Raw genomic sequence first — 27,657 nt, 5'->3', positions numbered from 1 at the left:
TCTAAAGTTCATTTCGCTGACGATTTTGCAATTATTATGCTTCCTATTTTTAGACTGAAATAGATTATAAAATGATTTCTGCTTTCAAAGTATTTAAGTAACAAATAAAATCAGTCATAATTTAATTTTAAATAAAGAATGAAAACTGGTAGCTTTCGAACTTCTGCAAAGTGTAGCAACACAAACTAAACGTCAAGCTTGTGACTGGTCATCGGTGGACGAATCGTGTGTCGGGCGCATTTTCAGTAATTGTTGATTGGAGATCTCCAAATATTACACTGATTATTGGTTACTGTGTTTTTATTAACTTTGGAAGCGGTTACTTATTTTCTAATAGCGATTTTCCAATAATTTATTTTGCGGAGACTTTGTATTTTGTGAAAAACTCGAGGTCGGCGTGTCGTGGTATTGTGAGACAAGATGTCCGTGTGTTTCTTTGTACCTGCGTAAGTTCCTCTTTTGATAAAATATATTGCTGAAATTAAACTTTACACTTAGTTCTACGATGTTTATGTTGTGAATAAATAAATCGTATTTTCCAAATTTATTATCAAAGACAACATTCTGCAGCGTAATCTTTATAGTATATGTTTGGCCCACAGGTTTGCTTGTTGTTTTTATATTTTTCTTATCAGATTATTAAATACACATCAACAAGTTTTTCAGTTTTTCAGGTCACTTATCTAGATGTCGTACCTACATATATCAATATTTTGTTACAATAATGATCATCAGCGTTTTATTTACTAAACAATAAGCAATTTAGACAAGTAATTTTCAGCTAACTATACTATGTACCTAATATACGTGTAAAGAGGAAAGATTTGATTGTTAGTTTGAATCGAATAAGCTCCAAAACTACTAAACCGATTTGTATAATTCTTTCAGTGTTAAGAAGCTACACTGTCTGCACTGAACATAGGCTATTTTTTATCTGGGCACGAGAATAAGTTTCCTGGGTAATCGGGTGAAACCGCTTATAGTATTATAAATAATATCATGCCCAAAGATGAAGTATCCACTGTTGATATTTGCGTAAAAACTCATTATGTTCTAGTCTGCTAATAGAGTTAAAATTCGATATAGAAAACTAGGCGTATCACTAGGAATATACGTATAAACGTCAAAGGCAGGAAGGGAACCCGTTACCTCAAGCTTTAATGCGCAGCTTTCTCACTGAGCTATAGTGCGCAGTTGGACAATCGCAGTACCTAACCTTTAAGGTCATGGCACACATAAATATCACGGGAGCTCCAATCCAGCCATTAATTTGTTATTTTAACATGACCCTTTAATCGTATCTTATATAAAAGAAAATAATGCAGAAGCCTAAAAAAAGTTCGTTTTCCAGGTAGTAATTTAATTTAAAAAATAAAATTATAAAGCTATGCGTATTTCAATATAAGAATATTACGACGAATTGAGAACCGCCTCTTTTGAAGTCGGTTAAAACTGAATCTCGTAAAACTAAGTAGGTACACCATGAAAGATCGGGATAAAATGCAGAATGTAACATTGTATATTTTGTGCGCATTATTTTATATATTTAATTAAAGGAAAATTTTAATGATTAACTTGGATACGATAAGCCAATCACCACTCTTGAACGTGATCGATTACGTAAAATAAATAAATTTATACATTATGGAGTCACTACTTCCCATTGGTTCGGTCGCAAGTTCGATTGCCGTGCGCGGGATCAGGGGCCCGATTCTCCTAATTTTACTTAAGCATCATACGATACACGTTCGACTGCGATCCAATCCCGACTCGATTACGATTGAAGCGTATGTGGCATTCCGCTATTTTTTCTTTGAAGTTGGTAAACGTTTTTATCCTTTTCTGTCATTCAATAATGAATCATTTTGTCTGCAAATGATTTACGATTGCAAAATGATTGTACAGCAAACTACCGTATAGACCAAAATTACCAAAATAACAGACCAATCGCACACCAATCAAATGTCAATAGAATACGATTGGTCTTTTATTAGTAGCAGAGTGCCCGATATGGTTAAAACTGCTATTGCGATCATATTGCGATTCGATTTCTATTAGATTTTGACATTATTAACTTAGGAGAATCGGGGCCCAGAAGTTCGATTCCTGGATCGAGCCAAGATCGCATTTCATACATCCAGAAACATTCACTGTAATAAGTAGCCTGAAGTATGGAAATTAATGGTGGAGGGCCTTACTTTGAGCACGTAAATATCGGTCTTGCGCCTGATATCTCTCCAGTCATGTCGGATTGCCGTCCCATCGAACCAGTAGAATCGTGCAGACTAATATGTACCTATGTTATGTCTTGTGCAGCTGGTTGATCTTTTCTTTTGATGGGATATGATCAAATGACCCCTCTCGTTGTGGGTTAGCTGACTAAACCCCACCATGTCCTCTTAAGCCTTTTATGTACCAGGGCCGCGGTAACTCTTTCGAACAATCCCGCAGCCCGCTGCCGGTTGATTTCGGTCTAGAACTGTCGCCGATCTTAAACTATGCTCTAAAAAGTTCAAAAAACAACAACTCATTTAATACTGTGTTGAAATAAACTCTTGCAGAGACCAGGCGGGCGCGTCAGGGGTTGCCGATGAGGTGGACAGCGACATCATAGGAGAAGACAGTGCCCCTGTAGAGTCTCCGCAGCAGAGTCTACAGCAGTTCTGGTGTAAGGTCACCGATGACATCAAGAAGGTTAATGCGGTAAGTTCTTACATGGAGTCACACGTAAAGTAGGCTTGTAGTACGCTGTAGGTACAATATTCTACTTAGGTCCAGACTCACGAAAGTGGAGGGAAAAGTTTATAAAACACTTTCGTTTATCAGAATTCTCGTCCCGCTCACTCTTGTACAAATTGAGCACAAATATTCTATTGGCCACTTAAAACTGCCACTACTTATTGAAAAAAAAAACTTGAAACTTAAAGACAGCTACTAAGCCGATTTTCATGAAACGTTGCTATCTATCTACATATGTACCACAATCTGGCCAACCAACATTCAACTAAAAATCACAGCCTAAACCATTGACACAATAGCGGTCAATCCAGGGATCTAGCAGAATACCAGCGTCAGGTATTCTACCTGACACATGCTAAGCTGGACTCTCATTCGGTGCAAACTTGGGACAGTACACCGCGCCGTTCATTTCTGTTTGTATTTTATGTCTGTCTTTTTACCCACTTTTTGTGGTGTCTTTTTGTTTGTCCTGAATAAACGTTTTAATTTTTATCTATCTATCAATTTTGTAACAAACAAAACAACCCTATTTTTACGTCGAGAATTAACAAAATCAGTAACAGATATTTCTCCACGTTTCCAGGAGGACTTCAAATCCCAAGCATTGCCTCTAGCCCGTATAAAGAAGATAATGAAATTGGACGAAGAAGTAAAGATGATATCTGCCGAAGCTCCCGTGCTGTTCGCTAAAGCTGCCGAGATTTTTATACACGAACTCACGCTCAGGGCCTGGGCACATACTGAGGATAATAAGAGAAGAACCTTACAGGTATTAAGCTGAAACCTTCGAAAATCCCAAAAGATTTAAGGCTTTTTTAGAGCCAAGTAGGTGTTTCTCGCAGTTTCACCCGCGTTCCTTGTGAATGAACTGTTCGTACCCGGATAAAATGTAGCCTCTGTTACCCGAGAATACTGTCGCTTCCCAACAGTGAAAGTCAGTACCTACTTTTGGAGCCTGCCTGTAGATACAAATATATAAGAAAAATATCCAAAATATGTGTACATGTTAATGTAGGATTTTTTTAGGTTTTCTTTATATTTGACTATTTCATATTTTATTTCTTGTTATTCAAACACTGTTATGGTATTTTGGAATGGAATTTTAATTGAGATGGCTCAATAACACATTTAATTTCGTTCTTTATTTTAAAAGTTGTTTTGCTGAAAAAATTCTAACCTGAAAGATCAGTATTGTAACGTATGTTTTATTTGTAAGGTTTTTTCCTTGAAGACAATTGGTAACGATATTATACTTATCGGCACGAATCTTGAGCTCTGACTCTGACCTCACCTGCACAGAAGTAATTTATTGGGTCCCTTTTGTGGTATGAAGTGAGGCGTGGGGGCGGGCTAAAGCGGTGATTGGCGCGCAGCGCATCGCGTCTTAGCCGTCACTCGGGATTGGTTCTTTGCTAATAAATCACTTGCGCAGATGTAGGTCAGAGCTCAAGGTTCGTGCCGATAACTATAACATAGATATACAATAGCGGTATATTTTTTATTTGCAGCGCAACGACATAGCAATGGCGATCACGAAGTGTGACCAGTTCGATTTCCTGATCGACATCGTGCCACGCCACGAGGTCAAGCCGAACAAGCCGCGGTACGACCACGCGCCCAGAGCCACGCACACTGAACAGGTAATATTACCTTTTTTGTATTTATTTATTTAAAGCTGGCATCTAATGCCCATAGAAAATACAATATATACATAAATATTAAAAAATTCAATCATACACTAAAACATATTTAACTTAAACGTTATAACTTAAAACTAATGCACACGAAGGGTAGGCGTCGTGTTACGCTGCGAATGCGTAAGCCTCGCGCCATAAAAGGATTAGGTACACTTAAAGGATTTTTCCAAACAGGGACAGCAGTTTCTGAGTTGCGCGTGCGCATAAACTCTTCAGCCCTACTATTGTTGTCTAAGTTTGGGTTTCAGAAATTCCAATAAGATAATTTTAATGAACAGCAAGCGTGGATGGCATTGTCAATCCAAGCCCTTCCTTTTATAAGTCGGTTGTTAATTAAAATGTTAACTTCTCAACATTTATATTTCTAATTCTAATGTAGGTAGAAGTGGATAGTTTCTATAGGCATTTAAATAAAACTACTTTTACCGATTTTATCGCGGTTTTATTAATATTATTTAATCCCGCCGTTTCGGATCCTTTACCAACATCCGTGGTCACGGGAAGACTGACCACGTCTTACTCCGAAATCCGTAAAAGTAGTTTTATTTAAACGTCTAATATCGCGTAAGTGTCAGAAATCAACGTAGGTTTATTAACTATTAACTATTGTTGTGCTCTTTTCCTCAGATGAGCCACCAGCACCAAGCGACGCTGACGCAGAACGCTGCGGCGCCGCAGATCGTGATTCAGCCGTGCGCGCAGGTGGTACAGGTCATATAACATACATGTTGTTGTTTTATTTACTTTATTTTAACTTATTTCCACTCTGACGTAGAGGGCTTTTGTATGTCGCAGAGATTGTGACACAAATATTATAAAGTCGAAGCGTGTATGTTTGTTATTTCTTCAACGGCTGAACCAATAAGCCGACACAGGCTACCTGTGTCTGGGCGTGGGAAGTAGTGAACAGAAGCCAGCTAGCTTTTACCTTCAAAACATTTAGGGTCCGTTCAAACAGACCGGCTCGAAGAGCATCAGCGCGCATTTTTCTTTTCACACAGACCGGAGCAGATCGCCTGCGCGATTTTCAACGTGTTGAGAATTTGCTCTTCTCTCCGAGCCGGTCTGTCTGAACAGACCCGTAGTAAGCTAATGACAAAATGATAAAGGCACAATTTCAATAATTCGTGTAAGTACGCGCACTTCACCGCACTTCTAATTCAATGGTGACGCATCTTCCAATACTAAGTATAAGTATATAAGTTAAGTTTTTAACATGTGTAAATATAATGTGATATCAATACTAATATTATAAAGCTGAAGAGTTTGTTTGTTTGTTTGAACGCGCTAATCTCAGGAACTACTGGTCCGATTTGAAAAATTCTTTCAGTGTTAGATAGCCCATTTATAGAGGAGCTTTTTATCTCGGTACGGGAAGTAGTTCCCACGGGATGCGGGTGAAACCGCTGGCAGAAGCTAGTTTTTAATAAAACTTAAATATTTCCTTCTATATTACAGACATCAGCGGCAGCGTCAACGTCTTCGAACAACGTGGTGTCTCAGCAGCCCGTCACGCTGGTGCAGCAAGTCGTCACGCCGTCCGGGGAGCTACAGCAGCTGCCGGTCAGTTACCAATAACAACTATCTTACTTATTATATAGGTGTGCTCTAGTGCTAGATATGATATGACAGAAATGTGAGGATGCCACACATATCAAGACTACGGCATATATGGCCATGGCCATGACGCGAGATATAAAGATGAAAGATGAACCGTGATAGTGACATCGTGGATGGGCCCGACGACCAAGAGAGGCCGAGGCAGACCATTAACCAGGTGGGAAGATCTCAGACGGGCAGCCGATCCAAGCTGGCTTGTCTTAGCACGAGATCGAGATGTAGGTATCTTTGGAGGAGGCCTTTACCCAAATCGGGGTTCTTGCTGACTAAACCTTTAATTTACAAATTCTATATTTCATCATAACATATTCAGCCCAGTTTATATCCTATCTAATAGTTATTCTAAATATTTTCAGATCCAATTAACTCAAGCGCAACTGAACATGATCCGGCTACAAGTGCAGAACAACCCCAACCAGCCGATCATCATACAGGCGCAGTCGCAGCAGTCGCCACAGATTATACAGGTACGACCATAGACATCTTACTAAAAAGATCTTTCTAGTACCCATGCGTACAACCATGAGAATGTAGAATGAATGGTTTTAATAAATATATGTGGCTGTTATGAATGCTAGAAGCGGTGTATTGGAGACAAAACTAAAATGCAAAAGAACAATGTCACAGACCACATCTCGAGTGTTAAGTTATTTAAACAGATTTCTTTTTATCAAAACGCAAACCATGTTTTATTTGTTTTGCCATATACACAGAGATAGATTGTGATCAGTGATGTTATATGGGTATATGACAAACCTATATCATCATCCTCCGAGCCTTTTCCCAACTATGTTGGGGTCGGCTTCCAGTCTAACAGGATATATGACAAATCTATATCTGGGTTAAATATCCAAAAAATTACCTAATTCAATCTCATATTCATCATTTACAGGTCCAATCACAAGCGCAGCACCAGCCCCAACAGCAGGTGTTCCTAGCTCAAGTGGCGAGCTCACAGGAAGACTCCTAGTACCACGACACAGGCACTCAGTGCGAATCCGACTCCGACAGTCAGTGAGAAGACGGAACTAATGGTAACCGCTATTGAACGACTACAAATATAGGTATTTGTACCAATTTGAGGAGATTTTTTAGGGCTAAAGGGAAGTTTTATTGGGAAAAGTGGCAGTTTTCTTGAATTTCTTTTTTGTTACTGACATCGGGTTTAAAGGATCTATATGTATATCAGTCATTCAGAAAACTTTGAAGCTATGTAAAGGCACTTTTGTCTAACCGGGCGTCTGCTACTGGCTTCTGACTACCCGTAACAACGATAGCCGGGACCTATAGTTTAACGTGCCATCCGAAACACATTCATTGGTCTAAGATATACATACTTAGAAAGTACATACAAACTTAGAAAAGTTGCATTGGTTTAAAACTCGGTCTAAAAATAATGATTAAAGTCTAGTGCTAAACTTCCTCTCACAAAAGGTTTATGTTACTTAATAGTGGCTTATGAAGCGTTCAATGCGGTTACCTGATGTCCTTTCGCGGTCAAGTGTTCGCCAACACAGTGATAGACTTTGATTTTATACTTACGACAAAACCACATCTAGAAATAGTAATGAACATTTCCAAAACTTTTTCTTGTGTTAGTCCACATTATAAAGGACACTGGGTAGATTTGTATGAAGATTGGCCCAACCCTTGTAGCTATTCTAAGTAATAATAAAATCGTAACAGTGACTTGTTTGGAGAAACCGAAGGGTTTGTATGTGCAATTATGGACGAAGTTATCCTTACGAATAACTACCGGAGATATATCGTGAAAGACGGGACGGTTGACATATGTCGGGCATGTCACCATCCGGGTGAGTCTATCAGACATATTATATCTGGGGCCCGATTCTCCTAATTTTACTTAAGCGCCATTCGATTGACGTTCGACTCGATTCGACTGAGATCCAATCCCGACTCGATTACGATTGAAGCGTATGTGGCATTCCGCTATTTTTTCTTTGAAATAAACGTTTTTATCCTTTTCTGTCATTCAATAATGAATCATTTTGTCTGCAAATGATTTACGATTGCAAAATGATTGTACAGCAAACTACCGTATAGACCAAAATCATCAAAATAGCAGACCAATCGCACACCAATCAAATGTCAATCGAATACGATTGGTCTTTTATTATTAGCAGAATGCCCGATATGGTTAAAACTGCTATTACGATCATATTGCGATTCGATTTCTATTCGATTTTGACATTATTAACTTAGGAGAATCGGGGCCCTGGTTGTTCTCGTTTGGCTAATGGTGAATATTTGCACAGACATAACCAAGTGGCCAAGATTATCCACCAGCAGCTTGCTCTGCAATACAACCTTGTAGACCTTGAGGTACCGTACTACAAGTATGCGCCCGACCCAGTTCTCGAAAAGGACCATATCACGTTGTACTGGGATCGATCTATCATCACTGACAGGACTATTGTAGCCAATAAGCCTGATATTGTGGTGATAGATCGATTAGCGCGCCGCGCGATGATAGTCGATGTCGCCGTTCCGCATGACGAGAACCTCGTGAAAGCTGAGAAAGAGAAACAAATAAAGTATCTCGACTTAGCGCACGAGGTTGTCGCCATGTGGAGTGTCGACACGGCTGTTGTTGTGCCGATTGTCGTTACGGCCAATGGTTTAATAGCCAAGAGCCTCGACGAACACCTCAGGAGGCTCTCGTTGGGCGGCTGGATCAAGGGACTGATTCAGAAGGCAGTACTCCTTGATACGGCGCGTATTGTGAGGAGGTTTCTGTCTCTGGGACCCTAACCACCGGTACCTTGGACCCTGTGCCCGATATCGGTGGCAACCTATTTTTGAAAATAAATATATGTTTGAAAATAAATAAATGACTAGAAAACATCGTAAAATGAATACTTTTGAAAATTCCAGTCCTACATTACGTGAGCCATTTTACCCATTGTCCTTTAATTTTAAATCATCACATTGAGTTGGTTTTTATTTTTGTTGATTATTACATTTCTGTGCACATTTAAAACTATGCAATTTATTGTATAATACCTACCACTTACTACTTATTTTAAATACATAATCATAGAAAGTCGGTAAAATAGTTTGAAACAAGCAAAATTTCATCATGTTTTTTAAGAATAATTAATAATAGTTGGTTGTTATTTAGGTGTATATTTACATAAGTTATTAAATAAAACATTAAATTTAATAATCATTTCGTTTTATTATTCACTTTGGAAAACATTACAACTGAAAACTGCATACCTTATTTGATATGAATTGCTTAAAAATAAATAAAAAATAATTGAACAATCCCCATTGGCGGCATTTTATAACATGAATAGAATAAAACTTTGGATAAAATTAACAATTTGCGTAAGATAATATAGCTATGTTGACACCTTGTAATAAAGTTTAGCCTTAGGAACAGTCTTATCATTTAGTTTTTTTTCCCAGATTATGTTTGTAATACTGCAATTTTTTTTTACAATATTGAACTTCGTAAAGGTATCGTAACATGTCAACATAACTATAAAGTATTTATAATTAATAATTATTATATATTGTAACATTCTCTTATAGCACAAACAAAAATTATAATGGTAATAAAGTACATTTCTACATTCACCTCATTTTTGAGAGCAATAAAACATTTAAATAAAAACATACAACTTAACAAATTATATACAGATCTTATAGAGCATCCGTTATGAAATATCTTTTTTAAGGAACCTTTAGTTAGACAAATTATCGAAATTGAAAAATGGAAAAAGTAATTTTGAACTTACACCCTAAAATGGTCTAGATAACTCTTAAGTAACTATTTAAAGAAAAGACCTTCAGCTTTTGGGAGGTCCGAAAATAACCTAGTCTAAACTTAATAATTTCGGAAGTAACATACAAAAAATTAGTCCTATAATGAAATCTAGACCATTTTAAAATAATTCTAGCCTTTGGTTTAGTCTGGTACTGGGTAAACATTATTTGTGACAGAAAATGGTATCTATTAAGTTTCGATGATAAATGGTTCATTAGTTACACGACCCTGCAGTGAATTAGGAACATTGGTAACACATCACGAGGTACCCTGCTTATCCAAGTGGTCTATCACGGCTTGTACATCTTCTTTGAGCAAGCGTACCATGGCTCGTTTCTGCTTACAGTCTTCTCGAATCAGCTCAGAAGCACGCTCTTTGAGTTTCTTCATGAAATCATTGTCGTTTTCTTGTGATCTGTAACAATTAAGTTTCATTTAAAAAATATTTCAATTTGTTAGACACATCACTTTTATTATAGAGGCGAAAAGCTCGTGATTGTAAAAAGTTGTTTGCATGATTGTTACATGTTCAAGCTATATGTAGCTTATAATACATAAGCATAGCACACTTTACTCGGGTGTGAGAAGTATTCTTAAGAGAATATTTACACCCGGTAGTGTTTTGAAAGGGTCACTACCCTCTGGTTCCACTAGCTTGGTAAGGTAAGCGGTTGAAACCGTCGGTGGAAACCCAAAAATGGTGACATCACCAAAAAAAGCAACAAATAAAAACAAGAGTTAAAATCCACCTTTATTGGATAGTCTATGGAACAATTAGCCATCTAGAAGCGACGCTGACACATAGATAATATTATAGTGGTAAAAGGGAGGGCGTTTTGGAGCCTGTCTTTTGTTTTTGACGTTCGAAAAGTGCTAATGAGGGTTTTTGATATTTTTTCTGCCGCCAGGCGGCGCTTCGTATGCGTCAGGTCCAAACAGCTGTCAAATAGTATGGAATTGTAGGTGCCGAACTTATTGTTTATTGAAATTCTGTTATATTGGAAGTGTTATTGATTTTATTATGGACTACGGTCAGAATAAGGTTTCCGAACTAAAAATTGAGCTAAGAGAGAGGGTGCAAAAGTCACTGGTACTAAGGAAAAGCTTGTTGAAAAATTTGTTAACACAATATGATTTAGTTTTTTTTATTTACTCAACCTCAATAGTAAAACAATAATGCAGTGCTTTAATTATAAAATAAAAAAAAAACACTAAAATCGTTCACTATTCATAGTAAAGATAAGCACTTTGACAGTTACCTGGACCTGACGACTCGGTGCTGCCACCTGGTGGACGCCATTTTAGAAAACCCTCATTGGTCAGCCTAATTTGAATAAACGTTTTTGAATTAGAATATTCAAGCTTACCTTTTATCTAGTTCAGCAAACTTGTCGTCCATGATGTTGACGACCTGCGCGAGTATATCTGCGGCGAGCTCGCGGTACATGCCGCGGCGACGCTCCTTCAGCTCGCACAGGTGCTTCTGAGCGTCCACGAATAGATGCACGAATCTACAAGTATAAGTATTATTTGTATTGCTGTTTTTTTTGGTCAGATGTTCCTAAATCCTTAGACTAAATCTTACTATCGCACTTATGGCAATTATCTAAGTATAAAAGTGAGATTCAGTGTAGTAAAAATAAGCACTTCTTTATTTATTTGGTACCTACGCTAAATAAAACAGTTCAACTGATTGAGATGAGGCAAAGTTAGGTACTTTTTACCCGGGTGCGGGAAGTAGTTATCAGATACCTTCACGTAATTTAGTTTTATGATGTTATGTAATGATGGTCTCTATAGGCAGGGAGGTGTTTATGAATTTAAAAAATACATACTTTTTACTGGTATTCCTGTTTATCTCGACGAGCGTGGTGTCTAACTTCTCTAGGACACCCTGTACGCTGTGCCTCATCGAAGCGTTTACTATTTCAGCTGAAATATACAAACATTTTATTTTACATATACCAACACAACTCAAATAAGCCTAAATTACTTCAAAAAGACAGTCTTTGATATGTTTTTATCTATACTAATATTATAAAGCTGAAGAGTTTGTTTGTTTGTTTGAACGCGCTAATCTCAGGAACTACTGGTCCGATTTGAACAATTCTTTAGGTGTTCGATAGCCCATTTATGAAGGAAGGCTATAGGCTACTTTTTATCCGGGTTCGCGCAGAGGTTCCCACGAGATGCGGGTGAAACCGCTGGCAGAAGCTAGTACATAATATAACTTCTTAGGGTACACTGCCTATATATTGATGGGAAATCAATCAATCAATTTCTCGCTATGGGTGCAACGTGAGGGAGTGTCAGACTTACAGCCGAGGCTGTGTGGTACTGCCTGACTTAGAGCAGAACAGAGCTGATGATGAGAAATAATTCCTACAGGCAGCTAAAACACATCAAGACAGTTCCCAAATATTATTATTTAAAAAAATATAAAAAAAACTCACCACTGCTAGTTTCCGGTTCCATTCTCTTGAACCAGTCTTCTACACTAGAGACAGTTAGTCCGCTTGAACACGGTTCTTCATTGTTATTCAACTCCACCTTTCTCTTTTTGTAATCTTCTCTCTCTCCCTCCAATGTCCTCTTCAGAAGCGATCGAGAATCTTCTATTTTCGTTGACGTACTCATTTTAGAATTAGTTGAAAGCGACTCTATCGATTTTGTCGAGTTTTTCTGTTCAATTACATCTGTTTCTGCACTTTTTTCAAGTATTTTGTTCTTCGGTTCAGTTTCAGCGTCCTTTTTGTTTAACGTGTGTATAATTTCTTTCATATACTCTTCATCGTCCGACAGTGTGGTTTCTGAGCGCTTGTCGGCGATAGATATCATATCTTCGAATAGCTTTATTGGTGATATAAGGGATACATGCATTGGCTTAGCTTTTTTGTCATTTTTGTTAACTGATTTAGGTGTTTTCTTAGGCTCTACTTTCGTTGAAATTTTTAGCTTCTTAGTATCTGGTTTCAAAGACTCATTCTCGCTATCCGAATCAGAATCATGTTTAGATTTAGTTTGTCCACTGTCTACAATTTTATCTGCTTGCTGATTTTGAAAGATTAGCCTCAAAGATTGTCTTTTTGGTACATTCACTTCAGAAGTATCCGAATTATTATCATCTCGTCCTGTTTTTAGTTTCATGCTTTCCAATATTTTAGCCGCATGTTCTTCACTGTTGTGTTTCATAGACTTTGCACTAACGTAGGACTCATCCGATTCGGAATTGCGTCGCGAAGGAAGCCACTTGCTTATATCATCAGGGGACAACCTCTTTAGAGACACGGCAGGGGACATGGACTTAATACTATTGATACTCCTGGCTTTAGCGACGTTTTTACACAAGCGCTCTTCATTGGACCCACTGGAATCACGATTATGAGAAGCATTGATTACTTTAGTCAGTTCTTCGTAATAATGTCTCATGGAATGATCTAGATCTTCTACCTCTAGGTTGCGCGGTTCCAGTCGCTCGTTTATCAACGTCGTGCTAGGCGGAGCTTCCTCTAACTCTCCGTGACCAGTAATTCCTATCGTTGCAATAGTATTATCCGATTTTGGGTCAGTTATTTCAGATATGTTTATCGTTTCTTCGTTTACTTTAGTCTTTTTTGGTGTGGGTTTACTTTTTTTCGTATTTTCAAGTATAATGCTATTAGATGTTTTCTTTTTTGTTGTTTTAACTCTAGGCTTTACTTCGGTCTCTTTGTTTTGCAGCTGTTTCTCTATGTGTAGTAGTTCCTCTGTTACATCAACGTTTGGTGGGCTGTAGTTAATCCTTTCAACGTCTGATAGTAAATTCTGTGTAGTATTTGACTCGTTAATATAATTTTCTGGGCCATCTCGGTAGAACTTCTTGAATTTATCCACCATGGTCGCCGATATATCGTTAGTATCGTCCTTGTTCGAGGGAACTGGTTCAACAAGAAGTCCTGGTAGAGGACTTTCAGTTCTATCCTCATCAAAATTCTTGACTTTTTCAATGACAGCTTTGTTTAGAACCCTCTTCGGTCGTTTTGACTGAGATGTTTCTATTTTAGGTTTCTTTCCTTTCTTTTTTTGAGCATTGTCCAATTTCTCATCATTTTTTTCATCAATAACTTCCATTTTAGGTTCTGTTACAAGTACCAATTCCGGTTCGTTTACTTTATTCTTAGTTTTCTCTATTACCATGGATGTATTGAGTACATCTTCTGCCTTCCTCATGCGTTCATCAACCAAATCAATCTTTTCGATATGAATCTTCTTCTTAGTTCTAGGTTTTCTATTAACTTTACGTTTCACCGTGTTACTTTCATCTGAAGATTTAGTATCAGTGTAGTTTATACGCTTAACGGCTCTCCCGCGCTTAGACACTGTGGACTCAACGCTTGCAATAGTAGTTGTGCTATTTCGTTTCGAGACATTTATCTTTTTTACTTTGAATTCATCTTCGCTATCACTCGTGAAGTTGTACACATCGATTTCGAAAGTTTTATCAGCCAGCCTTACTTTCTCGGTATCAGCAGATTCTTTTATCTTGTCGAACATATCGTTCATTTGCTTAGTTCTAGGAGATGGTGGTTCGGGTATTTTAGATTTTCTATTTCTTGGCTTTCGGATATTTTTCTGACGATATTTTTCTATTTCTTTATAGCATGTTGCTGTGGATTTGGGAGTCTTTTTAATAAGTTCAGACTTTGTGTTTTCATCCGGGGCCGATGGAGAATCTGATGCTGTTTGTTCATCTTTAGGCGAGTAAAGTTTACGTTTTCTACGAAGGATGGGCGTTTCAGTTTCTAATGCTTCATTTGCAGGCGAATCTTTCTTAGCAGTTACTACGTTTTCCTCTTGTTCTCTAGTTGCTGGCGCAACGTTATTTTCAGTATTCTCAGGAGCGCTCTCCAAGTTATCCTCAATTATAGTAGACATTTTTGACGTAGACTCCAATTCGAGTTTATTATTTCTTTTAGATGCACGAGTTTTTTTAGTAGTTTTTTTCGGAGTTATCTTGTATTTTAATGTTATTTTTTTCTTTACTTCTGACTTTTTCATAGTCTCTTTTTTTACCTTTTTCGCCTCTATAACTTGGATTGTATTTAAAATTTCTTTCAATGGTATATTTTCATCAGTGGTATCGTTAGGATCTAAAGCAATTTCATCATCTTTACTTAAATATTTTGTACATTTATCGAAATCATCGCATACTTTATCGATCATACAGTTAAGGCATTCCAAAACTTCTTCGTTATTGAAATTGTAGGGTAAAGCTACTTCTTCCTCTTCACCAATTAATTTGAAGTTTTCACAAAAATTATCGCCGCTTTCCGAACTGCTTTCATTGATTTTCTTAGCTAAAGTAGGACTTATGACCATTTCACCGACGTCGTTTTCAGTGAAATGTTGTGAGAAAAATTGTTCAACGACCAACTCATCAAATGAATTTCTCGGAGCGGTATGTTTTGATTCTATTTTATTCTTTTTCCTCGTATTAACAAAACAAGGAGTCTCGCTAATTACTTCTGTATTTGACTCGTCAGAAGTAGACGAGACTACTTTAGTTTTTTTGGAAATTTTGCTTACTTTAACTTTATCTACATCAGGAGTATTATCAATAGTTTCACTATTATCGTTTTGTTCCAGAGATTTTTTATCTGCCGAATTTATTCCGGAATCGGATTTGTATTTATCGTCTTTAGTCTGAAGCGCCTCTTGGACTAACAAATCGACTATATTGTCAGCATTATAATCCTTACTCTTAGACATCCGATCTACAGTGTCATTTATAACGGAATCATCAGCAGAACCTATGGTAGCTACTAGCAAACAACTGGGTGCATCTTCATTAACAACAGGAGAAAGCACACGACCCTTGAAAGTTTTTCTGGAAGTTTCTGGGTCACTTTGGGATTTCCTGACCTCTAGTTTATTATAGTTCTTATAGTAGCACACGCCATAAGGTTTGTATTTGAGTGTAGAGTTAAGATCCTCTGTCTCACTGACTTCTGTGACCATAGACAGTTCGGGCAGTGCGCAAACGCTTATTGGTTCTTTATCGTATTTGAATCTAGGTAATGCTGCTAATTTTTCGTGAAGCTGAAAGTTATTAAGAAGTCTATATTCATAAAATATTCATCGGTTCTAGATTTTAAAACAAGAGATATACGAAATCGTAGTATTCGTAGTAATCGTAGTATTCGTTTGTAAATTAACTGTCTAAGAGCTTATATCTTAGTATGAAAACACTAGATTTTTTCTTATAATAATCACTATATTGTTGTCACTCTACTCAAGAAAACATAACGAAAAACTTCTAATAAGTTATGTATAAATAATAATTAAGTACCTGAGCCAAGGAGCTGGTCGAAGCTGAAGAAGGTGACGGGCAAGCGACCGGCTGACGAGACCTTACCATGTACCCTGCGTTGAAAAATACATAATATTAATATCTCAATTAAAAAATATGTTCTTGAAGGTCAAATAAACAGTAAAAAGATTTAGACAAAATTTAACAAAAAAGAAAACATGGTACTTAATAATGTAGGTATACAGTTTTCTAAATTCAACTGAATTCTCTAGGTAAACTTTTTGCCAGACTTGATGAAGCTAAAAACGAATTCCCAAGCACATATAGGAAGGATATACGCGTATGTGTACCAATCTTACACTTTACACCTTTCATCATCATCATCATCATCTCAGCCATAGGACGTCCACTGCTGAACATAGGCGTCCTCTTAGATCTCCACAGATACCTGTTGGAGGCGACCTGCATCCAGCGTCTTCCGGCGACCTTTATAAGGTCGTCTGTCCACCTTGTTGGTGGACGTCCCCCGCTGCGCTTGCTAGTCCGTGGTCTCCACTCCAGCACTTTTCGACCCCATCGGCCATCTGCTCGGCGGAGCAATACGGCCTGCCCATTGCCATTTCAACTTGCTAATGTACACAATTTACACCTTTACCACCCACTAATACCTTGACTTGTTTACCGAGCATGATGTTCCAAAACCGACAAAAAGTTGCGAGAACTATTCGTATGTATATTTTAATTAAGACACTGTTACTCTGATCAGACGAAGTTGCGGACGTTACATTAAAGAGCAGTACAGTTATCGGCACGGATATCGAGCCATGACCTTCACCTGCGCACAAGCGATTTACTGGCTTATTGCCTTATGCGTACGGGTGCGCAAAGCGATCCCCACTCTTCCGCCGAGAGCCCAATATCCGTGCCGGTAACTATACTTATGTTATGACATTTACCTATACTATTGAAAATCATCACACCAAAGATTTGATAATTACGAAAATAATTATTCACAAACTACTCACTTATTTTAGTCAAAATCCGTTTCCAAAGAGCTTTTGCGAAAAAGAATAACAAACAGTCAGCCATCCCTACTACTAGTTCATGTCTTTATTCGAAACACATTAAAAATATCAATTCGAATCACCGTGTACGTTAGCACTAAAACTGTTTAAAGTAACTTTGACATTTCATGTACGTTTTTTCTCCTTGTGACTGTCTATTTTATTAAACCAACTTCTACACTCAATATACCAATATACATTGCAAATTCTTAGCTTCAAACTAATCACACTACATTACACATTACTAATGAACACTTATACTGACAAAATAAATCATAAGAAACAACGTATCCAAAGTCAAAATTAAAATATAACTCACCGCACTGTTTACGTTTCTTCACTTCAACGGGATGAGAAAACCTCTGATCCTGTACGAGAATGTTTCAAATAAATATTCTACTACCCACATATTTTATCATATTTTGACAAATAACTGACAGCTAGACCATAGACACGTTATTTTTTTTCTTTAACTATGAAACTATCTTTTTTTTATAGTAAAAACCTAAAAACTAAAATGAAGTAGGTACTATAATTTCCTCATTTTGTCTACGTTATCATGTCATGACCATATTTTTTTTTATGGCAATATATTAATCTTTTTTTTTTTTAAGTGAAACTTACCAAATCATTATTGCATTCAGGATTTTCAGGACCTTTGATTTGATTGATAGGAGATAACTCCAATTCTTTGTTTAAGTCCAGTAACAACTGAAAATTAAAAGAAAAAATAAACAGTTCATCTATACTAATATTATAAAGCTGAAGAGTTTGTTTGTTTGTTTGAACGCGCTAATCTCTGGAACTACTGGTCCGATTTGAAAATTTCTTTCAGCGTTAGATAGCCCATTTATCGAGGAAGGCTATAGGCTACTTTTTATCTCGGTACGTGAAGTAGTTCCCACGGGATGCGGGTGAAGCCCTAGCCCGGTTTCGTTGGTTACCCCAATAAAGCGTCAGCTAGTCATCGAATAATTAATGCTATCTGCCAGATAAAGACTGCTTATAATTTCTGCCAGATATTGCTATTCGTGACCTTTGAAACCAAGTTACAATTTATATATCAGATAAAGTTCTGATCAGAGATTTTATCAGTAACTGGTGAAATTGGTCATAATTCTATGACGTTTACGTTTATCATATCTGATTATATCGAAATCGAGTAGTAAACCAATTTCATTTGGTTGATAACAGTTGTAATCTATGCTTCCGCCCCTGTTCTCAGGAATCAGGCTTTCTATCTTCCTACCTAATTATTGTTATTTCATTAGTCATCTTTACACACAAAGTCAGTTATCAGTTTTACGTAAATGGCATATTAAAATATAGGGCAATTCTTACGATACCTACCTCATACTTAGAATCGTCAAAGATCCTTCTCTGCATCGATCCTGGGGATGTGACGACAGCGGTGACGTCACAGTTGACGTCACAACTGACGTCAGCGCCGAGGCTTCGACGTGACGTCACAAGAGAAGCTTTTACACCTACATCTTACAATACCCACCTCGTACTTATCGTCAAAGATCCTTCTGAGCGCGGCATCGATCCTGGCGAGGTGACAGCGCGAGGTGACGACAGCGGTGACGTCACAGCTCACGTCAGCGCCGAGGCTCCGACGTGACGGCATCAGTTGTGGGGGCGTGGTTGTATGTAGAGATACTAGAAGCTTTTCTGATTCCCTGCGTTTGATGGGTAGAGGTAGAAAGGTAAATTAAATAATGTCTAGAAAGATTGGATAGGTACAATAAATGTAATGCAAAGGCGGTTTTTTATTTGTTAGTTGTCCATTAATGTTGAATTGTCTGGACCCACTAAAGTTGCTTGAATTAAAGGCATTTTAAAAAGGCTAGTAATAAAAGCTCCGACAAAAAAATAAGAATTGCCCAAACTCAAAATACTAAAGCTACCGACTAAAATACTGACTTTCCGACTACTTTTCTCCGAATAAAAATTACGAAACGACCGAATGAGATACTAAAGTCTTCGAAAAATAAACATCACTGTTTGTTGCTATAATACTTTTCTACCAGTATAAATTACGTTCTACTGAAAACTATGCTTTGTATTTTTTAATCTTTACTTGCCTACTATTAATTCATAAATTACCTTTCATATTTCATAGACTTGGTGCCATTTTAACTATAACATTATACTGAAAATATTATTCTCAGTGGTTAAACAATACTTTTAAAAAATATAAAAATGTACTTGTAATAATAACTTATACTTTTAGATGGAAATCTTAAACATGTTTATTTTTATAATCTATTTCTACAATGTACACACTATACATATATACAAACTTAAACTACTTATCTTTATACAAAACTAAAAATAAAATACTATATACAAAATATATATAAACATAAAATATAAAAGAGCATCGATCAGGCGTCGAAGTATTCCTCCGCATCACTGTCCTCCGGAAACGTGCCCAGAAGACTGGCTGCATTGCCACGTTGAATGGCAATGCTAATTCTTTGTCCGAAGAATAAGCCAGCCCTCTGGTCACGCGAAGCGTCGACAAGCCTTTTCGCGATGTCCTTATAAAGTAACCGCGAACTCGGGCCCCATGGTCCGAGCGTTTCGACCCCAAACGGCTCAAAAGTATAGTTCCCAATAAGGTAATACTTGGTTCCCAATACTTGCGCCGCTTGGTGGTCTCTGCAGAAGCAGCAGCCGCACCAGCATGACCTGCCGTGCAGGGAAGATGCGATGGCGCCAGGGTGTCGACGCACGTTGCATCCCACACCAAGGGCCTACCCAACTTATAACTTATAATTGCTTCATTTATCATGAATTTTATTTACCATGGGTATGCTTATATCGGTACTTATTTCAGGTTCAGGAAAAAGTTAGAATTAAAGTAGTATTTACGCTTAATCTAAAACCAAGTAGATTTTGGTTTCCTAGAATATTGTTAATCGACTTCCCAAAAAGGAGGACATTCTCAATTCGGCCGGTATGTTTTTTTAACCGACTTCCCAAAAAGGAGGAGGTTCTCAATTCGGCCGGAATGTTTTTTTTTTTCTATGTGTGTACATCGATTCCGCCGAGGTTTATTAACCGATTTACGTGATTCTTTTTTTGTTCGACGCGGAATAGCTGCCAGTTGGTCCCATAGTCATCAGGTCAGGATCTGATGATGGAAACCCTGAGAAATCGAGGGCAACCTTCGAAAGTTGTAGGCATTGAATCAACACCCAACTTTTGTTTCGACGATTCTTCTTCACCGGTATTGATGAACCAGCTCCCTCCTCTTCCTCCGATCCAGAACGGTACACGGGTACCTCATCCATATTTCGTAACAATACTAAGTTTCCTTAATAGATAGTAAGTTAGTAGTTTCCTTAGTACATTTAATAGTTATATTAATGAAAATACGAAAGCAAAAGCAACAAAAGCCTATTTTCTTAACATAAACAGACGTTACATGCAAGCATCGGTCGTTGCAAACGCACTGCGCTCGGATCTTTCAAACTTCCACACGAAAACAGCTGAATGCGACCCGAACCCGATCGCGTGTGCCAAACTGTTGAGGCATTTTCATTATTATTGAGAGTTACAAAATAAATTTAATAACCAACAATAGAAATTACAACAGTTCATGCAAGTTGTAAAAATATGATTATTTTGTCAAAACCTCTGTTGTCGGTAACTTAGTAATTTTGTCGGAAGTTCAGTATTTTAGTCGGAACTTTAGTTTTATTACTCGAAGATCGAATTTTCTTTAGGAGAAAAAGTTATTTGAACCTGCTCATATTTGTAGTTAAAATTGATATTTTTTGTCGGTAATTCATTATAACGCTGGTTAGTTAGAATAATAGTCGGCCACAGATCGCTGGAGATTAATTTGTTTTTCGGAACCATTATTATTATCCTTTTAAAAATATGAGGCTATAAAGTTAACTAGTCCACACTAATTTTATTTTTATTTATTTATTCCTTTACATCAAGCAACTGAGGCCCATAGAAAATACGATAGGTAAATAATTAGCAATTTTGTATTTCCTTACATTATGCTAATACATTCTTATCTAGGCATACAATTTTATCATAATCGCTCTAACGGGTTTAGACGCATGAAATGCACATTGCACAGATTTCATTTAGTAATGTAAGTAATGAAAGTTTTATCAACTGTATTATAGTAAGTTCAACTCAGTCTTGCGCGCGGCCTTATGTGTGGGTAACCCTTGTACATATACAGTGACTTTGTGTGCGTGACAAGAGGTACAGTCGGGTACAAATACAGTTATTTAGGGGTTGTATACGGCTGTTTAAAGAAAAACAGTTATTACGCAATTTAATGTTTATTTATTTATAATGATTCTGAATCGCTACTTGAAAAATAAATGATGAATTTTCAGATTCACTACTCTCACCAAGGTCAATTATAAATTTTGACTACATGTCAAAATGTCTATAGTATTCTTCTTTTTTCTTTTGTACATGTCGACAAGTATTACCCATCACCCCTTCATCAGTTTGACTTAAACGTTCATTTATGAGTTTCATTATTTCCGTCTTATTTTGGTCGACATTATGCGAAGCAATATAATTTTTTAAAATTTCCCACACATTTTGTTTACATTATTATACTAGATTCTACGTTTTTACATTCTTATCCGCGTACCCCGAGCTAGAAAATATATAAGAAGTATTTAATTCATCTTAGATATTTCACCTCATTTAATTCATCTTAGATATTTCACCTCATTTATTTCTTAGATACTGTCAATGTCAATTTGAAAAAACGTATGAGAAAATAATGAAAAACTTTAAAATGTAATAATAAAAAGCTTTGAATGTTTCATTTTTTGAAACGCTACCTGACTCCTTAAACATTTTCTCCGTGAAGAACTAGACATTTTCGTAAACGACTGTACCCATAACAAAAGATACGAAAGAGAAGAAACGATAAGAACACGTCATGCTCGGACGACGTCACTGTCACACGAATGAAAGTTGTATATTTACAAGCCGACGCACACATAGGGCCGCGTGCAAATCTGAGTTGAACTATCTATACATACCTAGCTTATCTGTTTTCAAAACAAACTGATTGCATAAAAATACCGTGTAGATTAACTACCGCAGTTTTTAGATAAAAACACTGATATTGAAGTCATCATTCATTCTCCGAGCCTTTTTCCCAAACTATGTTGGGGTCGGCTTCCAGTCTAACCGGATGTAGCTGAGTACCAGTGCTTTACAAGGAGCGACTGCCCTATCTGACCTCCTCAACCCAGTTACCCGGGCAACCCAATACCCCTTGGTTAGACTGGTGTCAGACTTACTGGCTTCTGACTACCCGTAACCACTGCCAAGGATGTTCAATGACAGCATGAATGAATGATGTGTGTGAAACACTGATATTGAAGTATGAAAGATTTATTGAAGAGTCCGATAATAAGTAAGTTAAGTGGTTATTGGAAAAATACTGTTTAAGTACCTTAAATGAGTCATATTTTATCAATTTCTATGAGGGAAAGTGACTGAATGATTCTAAGTATTGAGCTTACAATAAGAAGGTCTTAAGTAATCCTCATTCATAGAGTGGATATGACGTTTTTACTCGAAAATGTATGACTAAGTAGTTTGTCGTATTTCTTGTGAACTGCTCCAAATATTTGTCGAAGTTATGATTTATTTATTACCTGTCTGGGTTGAGTTTTGAAGTGTTTGTAAGTGGCCGTATTGGAAAAAAATACTTGTTGGTACTAGTTTCAAAGTTTTTTTGGAGAATAATTTATAGGAGAGCTTTTGAAAACGGCATGTGGTGATTTTTTTAAACCCACTATATTTGTAATACCTTTAGGCTCAAAAATATTTTTACTGTTCTAAGTTTTATAAACAGTAAAGAAACTAGAAACTATCTAATCATCGTCATAATTTCAGCTATAGGACGTCGAACATAAGCCGGACCCATTAAGTTTCAGTGACAAAAATTGGTAGCCCAAACCACATGAGTATGTAGTTACGGCTATTAGATGAGATGTGAAACACATCTGCAAAGAGTATGAGTGTGGATGGATAGAGAGGCAGAGGTAGACCAAAGGAAAGATGGATGGTTGCATGAAAGAGGGCATGAATGATAATTTAAGTGGATGTTCGACGGCTGACAAAGAGAAATGGATCCAGCAAACATATCTACATATTAGGTACCAAAAAACTAGGGAAGAATAAAAAAGTTATACCTATAAAGCTTAACAGTGCAAGTATCATAGTGTGTGATGACCAGCGTCTCGAAGGCCTTGTGGTTGCTGGAGCCGAAGGGTTCCAGGGCGCGAGGGTCGAGTAGCACCGACACGCTGCGGGTCACGCAGTTCATGTCTAACCAGGAGTCTTGGCGTTCTGTACCCTGGGTCCAAAAAAATAATATCTTAAAAATATGTGTTTTAAGTTCGCAAATATGTGTGGCCTGGGGCGGCTTTGAGAAAAACTAAGTGCGAGTCGGGTTCGAGCACGAAGGGTTTTGAACCATGATCTATCTATAGAACGGCCAAATAACAGATGGCCCATTTCAATTGTGTTTCACAGTTCATGAGATATTTACCTACCGTCTGGGGAAGACAGGCGGCAAGCTATAGTCTTAGTAATAGGTACAATCCCATTTTCCCTTTGGGTATGGTACCCTATATTAAGATCCCGAAGAGCATATGAAACCGTAAGGCATAGCTAGTAAGTAGCTTCGACATGAATACTAGATACCTATTAGTACATAACAAGCTGCTTTCAAGTAAACAGGTAGGTACTCACCGAAATGACGACAACTTTGCCGACAGTGAGTTTCCGGCACACAACTGACGTTATCAAGTCATTTCTTTGATTGTGCGCGTTTAGGAAATCTCTTGCGTCCTAAAATATAATATTTCAGACACATTAGAAAAAATTGTCTGATCTTAATGGCTTATTATTTTCCGGGTGACTAATAACTTAAAAGTCGACAAATGTTGGCAACAAATAAAATAACTTGCCAGCGATTAAATATTTTCGCGACTATTATAATATGTAAGGTTCCAAATTAAGGGTGTTATAAAAACTAAAAACTAGCAGCTGCGTTTGGGTAACAAATAAACTATACCAGTCAATTGAAATATTAGGTGAAGAGCCATTTATAATGACTTGGCGACTAATAATGTTAGTTGGGTGGCAAAGATAATATATTACCAACTATTTCGTGCCAACTAAAAACCCAGTTTCAGGCTTCGCTTTGTGGATAGCTCTAAATATTAAAAGGAGTACAATAAAAAGGAATAAGAGTTAATTATTAATATTGTGTATCATAATTTCATGAAAACGGCGGAAGGTGCGTTTATCCAGTCAATCGACGGGCTATAATAGTAAAAGTAACGGTCAAATTCGTTTTTTCAAAGCAAAACTCATAGTTAAAATCGTGAAAAACACGAATTTGGCCGTTACTTTTACTTTGTGACATTACTTTGGCTTTTACTTTTGATGAAGAAACTGGCTGTAAATGATGAATGTGTCGAGAATGAGGGAGTCCCTGGGAACACTTGGGTTCTACGCGACCAAAGTCACGGACGAAATCTAGTTAGTAATACAGACTTCCCAAAAAAGGTGGTTTTAGTAATAACAGCATGTTTTTTTTTTTCTATTAAACTACTGTTGAAGATGACTAGATAATAAATCCTATTCAAAATACTGAAAATACAAATACTTCTTATTTTATAACATAAACTTAAAGGCTAGTCTTAAACAACTTACCTGAAAGAAATTAACCCAAGACCTTTCCAAGAATATATCAACATCAGCTTTCTGGTACATTGAGGGATGGAACCACTTGGTAGCTGATGCAAGCCTCAGGGTAGCATCATGTCGTGGAAGTAGCCATCTTAGGAGTGTCTCCATAATACTGTATTGTGTAGGCAGGTGACCACAGTTGCTCATGTATGAAGATAGTTTTGTACTGGATAAAAGATAGGGATTTTTGATTTGAATATTCTTAGGGTGCGTCTACACGGTGCATGTAGCTGGAGGAAGTTAACAAGCGCTAGTGAAAAGACCACAAGGGTTTCGGTACATGCGTGAGTCGCTGAACCCGCACGTTTTTAAAATGCATGTAGTCCTACTTGCACCGTGTAGATGCGCCCTTATGGACAGTTTCACCAGTTTACTGATAGTCTCTGATAGCTTGTCACAACCTTATCTCATGGATAAACTATAACTTGTTTCTTAGGTCAGGGATAGCAATATCTAGCAGATATCATTAACTGTCACTTTATAAGTAACCAGTGTACCCTGAGCCTTATTATTAATATGATGTACTATAACTTTTTAGTATTATGTTTGTTGAACCTATATCTAAGGAAAAGTTTAGTAGGTATGCATTTAGCAGTCACAGAAAATATATTGACCCAAAAGAAAAAAATCTATGAAGAAAATTGTTATGACTAAAGTGTTAAAAGGACAGTAAAAATAACTTTTTCTTTTATAGGTACAATTATTATCAAGCAAGGATAAGTATTAATTTGTTCTATCATAAACATATAAGAATAACATAGACATATAAATATTAAACTCATATAAAAATCTGAAATAAAAATAGGTAATATAAATTATGTGATATTAATATAAATGTGAGTACAAATAAAACTTACAAATAAGGTCCAAGCTTGTTCCTAAAAGCAAATCTGACTTCTCTGCTAGATTCTGAGCAGTACATATTGAAACAGTGGAGTATTTCATATCTCTGGTAAGCATCAGGACAGCTGTTGGTAGCCAGATCCAAGAGACACTCCGCAGTATGCTCCACTAGTATGTTAGGTAGAGACGCATCTTTCTGACGGATTTCCTGCATAATGGTGATATGTTTTAGGTATTCAAGTTCCTAAGGCACACTTGCTCAAAAATACTAATAATGTTTGTTAAATATTAATAGTGTTGATGTTATAAATGATGTGTATACCTGTAGTAGGCATACATAACAGTAATGTAATTTGCAATGTATCTTTTATAACTTCTGTGTATGTATTGCTGTTGGTGTACCTACGTACTAAATAAATAAAATAAAAAATAATATATTTAATTTCTAGAAAGGTAGCTGTTCTAAATACTTTAGATATGCTAAGGAATCAGTGTAACTAATATTAAGGTACTTTTAACCGACTCGAAAGGAGATTCTCCTCTATGGATGTTGTTTGTCCATGATTATCTAACATTTGGCTGATCCAATTTTGATGCAGTTTACAGCATATCATTTGTCAATAAGAGGTTTTGTGTATATTATGGATTATGGAAGTGTATTTTATTTTAGGTCAATAAAATTGTGCTTAAAGCTTCTATTTTATCCTTCCAAACATTTATCTATCAACAATAGACACTGAATTATACCCTGATAAAGCTTTTTATTACATTTATTTTGTGTACACAGATTAAAATAATCGCCTGATAAAAAGGTGATTCATAGCATTAGATATTTGATGATGGTGTTTTTATTATGAGTAATGTAATTGAAGAATGTGAATGAATGAATTTTAAAAGTTCCCAACTAAGTTTGTGTTAGTAAGACAGTATTCAGTAACATATTGAGAGTTTGGGAGGTTTGTAAGTTTTTAGTATTCATTCCAACAAAATATATCAACTTTAAAGATTCAAATGCTAGTGTCTATCATGTTAATACTAGTTACCTTTACAAATCTGAGCAACAGTTTCAAAAAAGTCCACCATTGCAAGTTATGCCTGACCAAATGTTTTCTTGTAGCATCCAGCCAGTATTGCAGTAGGTTCACCAACTCCTTGCTGAGCACGCTCCATGTTTTTGAAGGCGGCAAACATAACATACGGTCAAATATCGTACACGCGATTCCATTTTCCTCACATTTGTTGAAATACTGAAAGAATACAAATAACAAATTCGTTTTCCTCAGTTATGGCTATTAAGTAATAAAAGACTAAAACTTGGCTCTCCTGGATTTTGAATTCACAGAAAAACAGACCTCGATTTCAAGAGAACGTATTTTCTTCAGCGCAAGAACGGTCGACATATTCAGCAGAATTTTTGAAGTTTTGCATTTCTCTGTAGCATCTTGAGTTGTTGATATGTATTCGTTCAAACTCTGAACGTTTCTGAATAGCTTTCCTATATCCATTTTCGGCTGATTGCTATATCATCGCAAAATAAGAAAAGAGCGGCCGTAAATTGCCGCGAAACAATTTGAACCGACGCTATTATTTTCCAATGTGACGGATTTTATTAGGTTGGTATTTCCGGGGCCGTTCATACTAGCTGCAATAACGACAACAAGTCAAAAACATTTTAATTGCTAGTTTAAAGTAAACAACCTACTTTTAGTTTTTTTCCTATGTTTTGACTCCCATTAAAACATGTCTTTGGTTAAAATGAATAGCAGTTTATTAGTATCTAATTTTATAACTTAATTCTAATATGAACAGAACATTGATTGTTAGCAAGTTTTTGGTTTTAAC

At 36.8% G+C, this 27,657-nt stretch overlaps 2 protein-coding genes across 3 annotated transcripts; one reads left to right on the top strand and one right to left on the bottom strand.

Moving 5' to 3' along the window:
- The first annotated feature begins 188 nt into the window (after positions 1 to 188).
- On the top strand, positions 189 to 9,243 carry LOC110382482 (nuclear transcription factor Y subunit gamma). 2 transcript variants are annotated; one of them, XM_049845664.2, is made up of 8 exons: positions 189 to 446; positions 2,562 to 2,703; positions 3,323 to 3,508; positions 4,248 to 4,379; positions 5,064 to 5,138; positions 5,895 to 5,999; positions 6,413 to 6,523; positions 6,949 to 9,243. In XM_049845664.2, the coding sequence occupies exons 1-8, from the start codon at positions 421 to 423 to the stop codon at positions 7,024 to 7,026; spliced, it is 855 nt and encodes a 284-aa protein (XP_049701621.1). In that variant the 5' UTR covers positions 189 to 420; the 3' UTR covers positions 7,027 to 9,243. The 2 variants fall into 2 exon arrangements, with proteins under 2 accessions (XP_049701621.1, XP_049701620.1); XM_049845663.2 differs by having other exon boundaries at positions 5,064 to 5,147.
- Positions 9,236 to 27,451, bottom strand: LOC110382481 (uncharacterized). The gene is made up of 14 exons (XM_064041358.1): positions 27,168 to 27,451; positions 26,859 to 27,062; positions 25,830 to 26,023; positions 24,937 to 25,138; positions 23,968 to 24,066; positions 23,406 to 23,569; positions 18,710 to 18,884; positions 17,827 to 17,913; positions 17,522 to 17,570; positions 16,178 to 16,251; positions 12,303 to 15,927; positions 11,685 to 11,781; positions 11,217 to 11,360; positions 9,236 to 10,264 (listed from the first exon to the last, which is right to left on the bottom strand). The coding sequence occupies exons 1-14, from the start codon at positions 27,318 to 27,320 to the stop codon at positions 10,108 to 10,110; spliced, it is 5,424 nt and encodes a 1,807-aa protein (XP_063897428.1). The 5' UTR covers positions 27,321 to 27,451; the 3' UTR covers positions 9,236 to 10,107.
- Between the last annotated feature and the right edge of the window lie 206 nt (positions 27,452 to 27,657).

This window comes from Helicoverpa armigera, chromosome 25, assembly GCF_030705265.1.
Source record: "Helicoverpa armigera isolate CAAS_96S chromosome 25, ASM3070526v1, whole genome shotgun sequence".
Lineage (NCBI taxonomy): Eukaryota > Metazoa > Arthropoda > Insecta > Lepidoptera > Noctuidae > Helicoverpa > Helicoverpa armigera.
The sequence above is the reverse complement of the archived record's forward strand: the minus strand, read 5'-3'. Positions and strand labels throughout refer to the sequence as shown.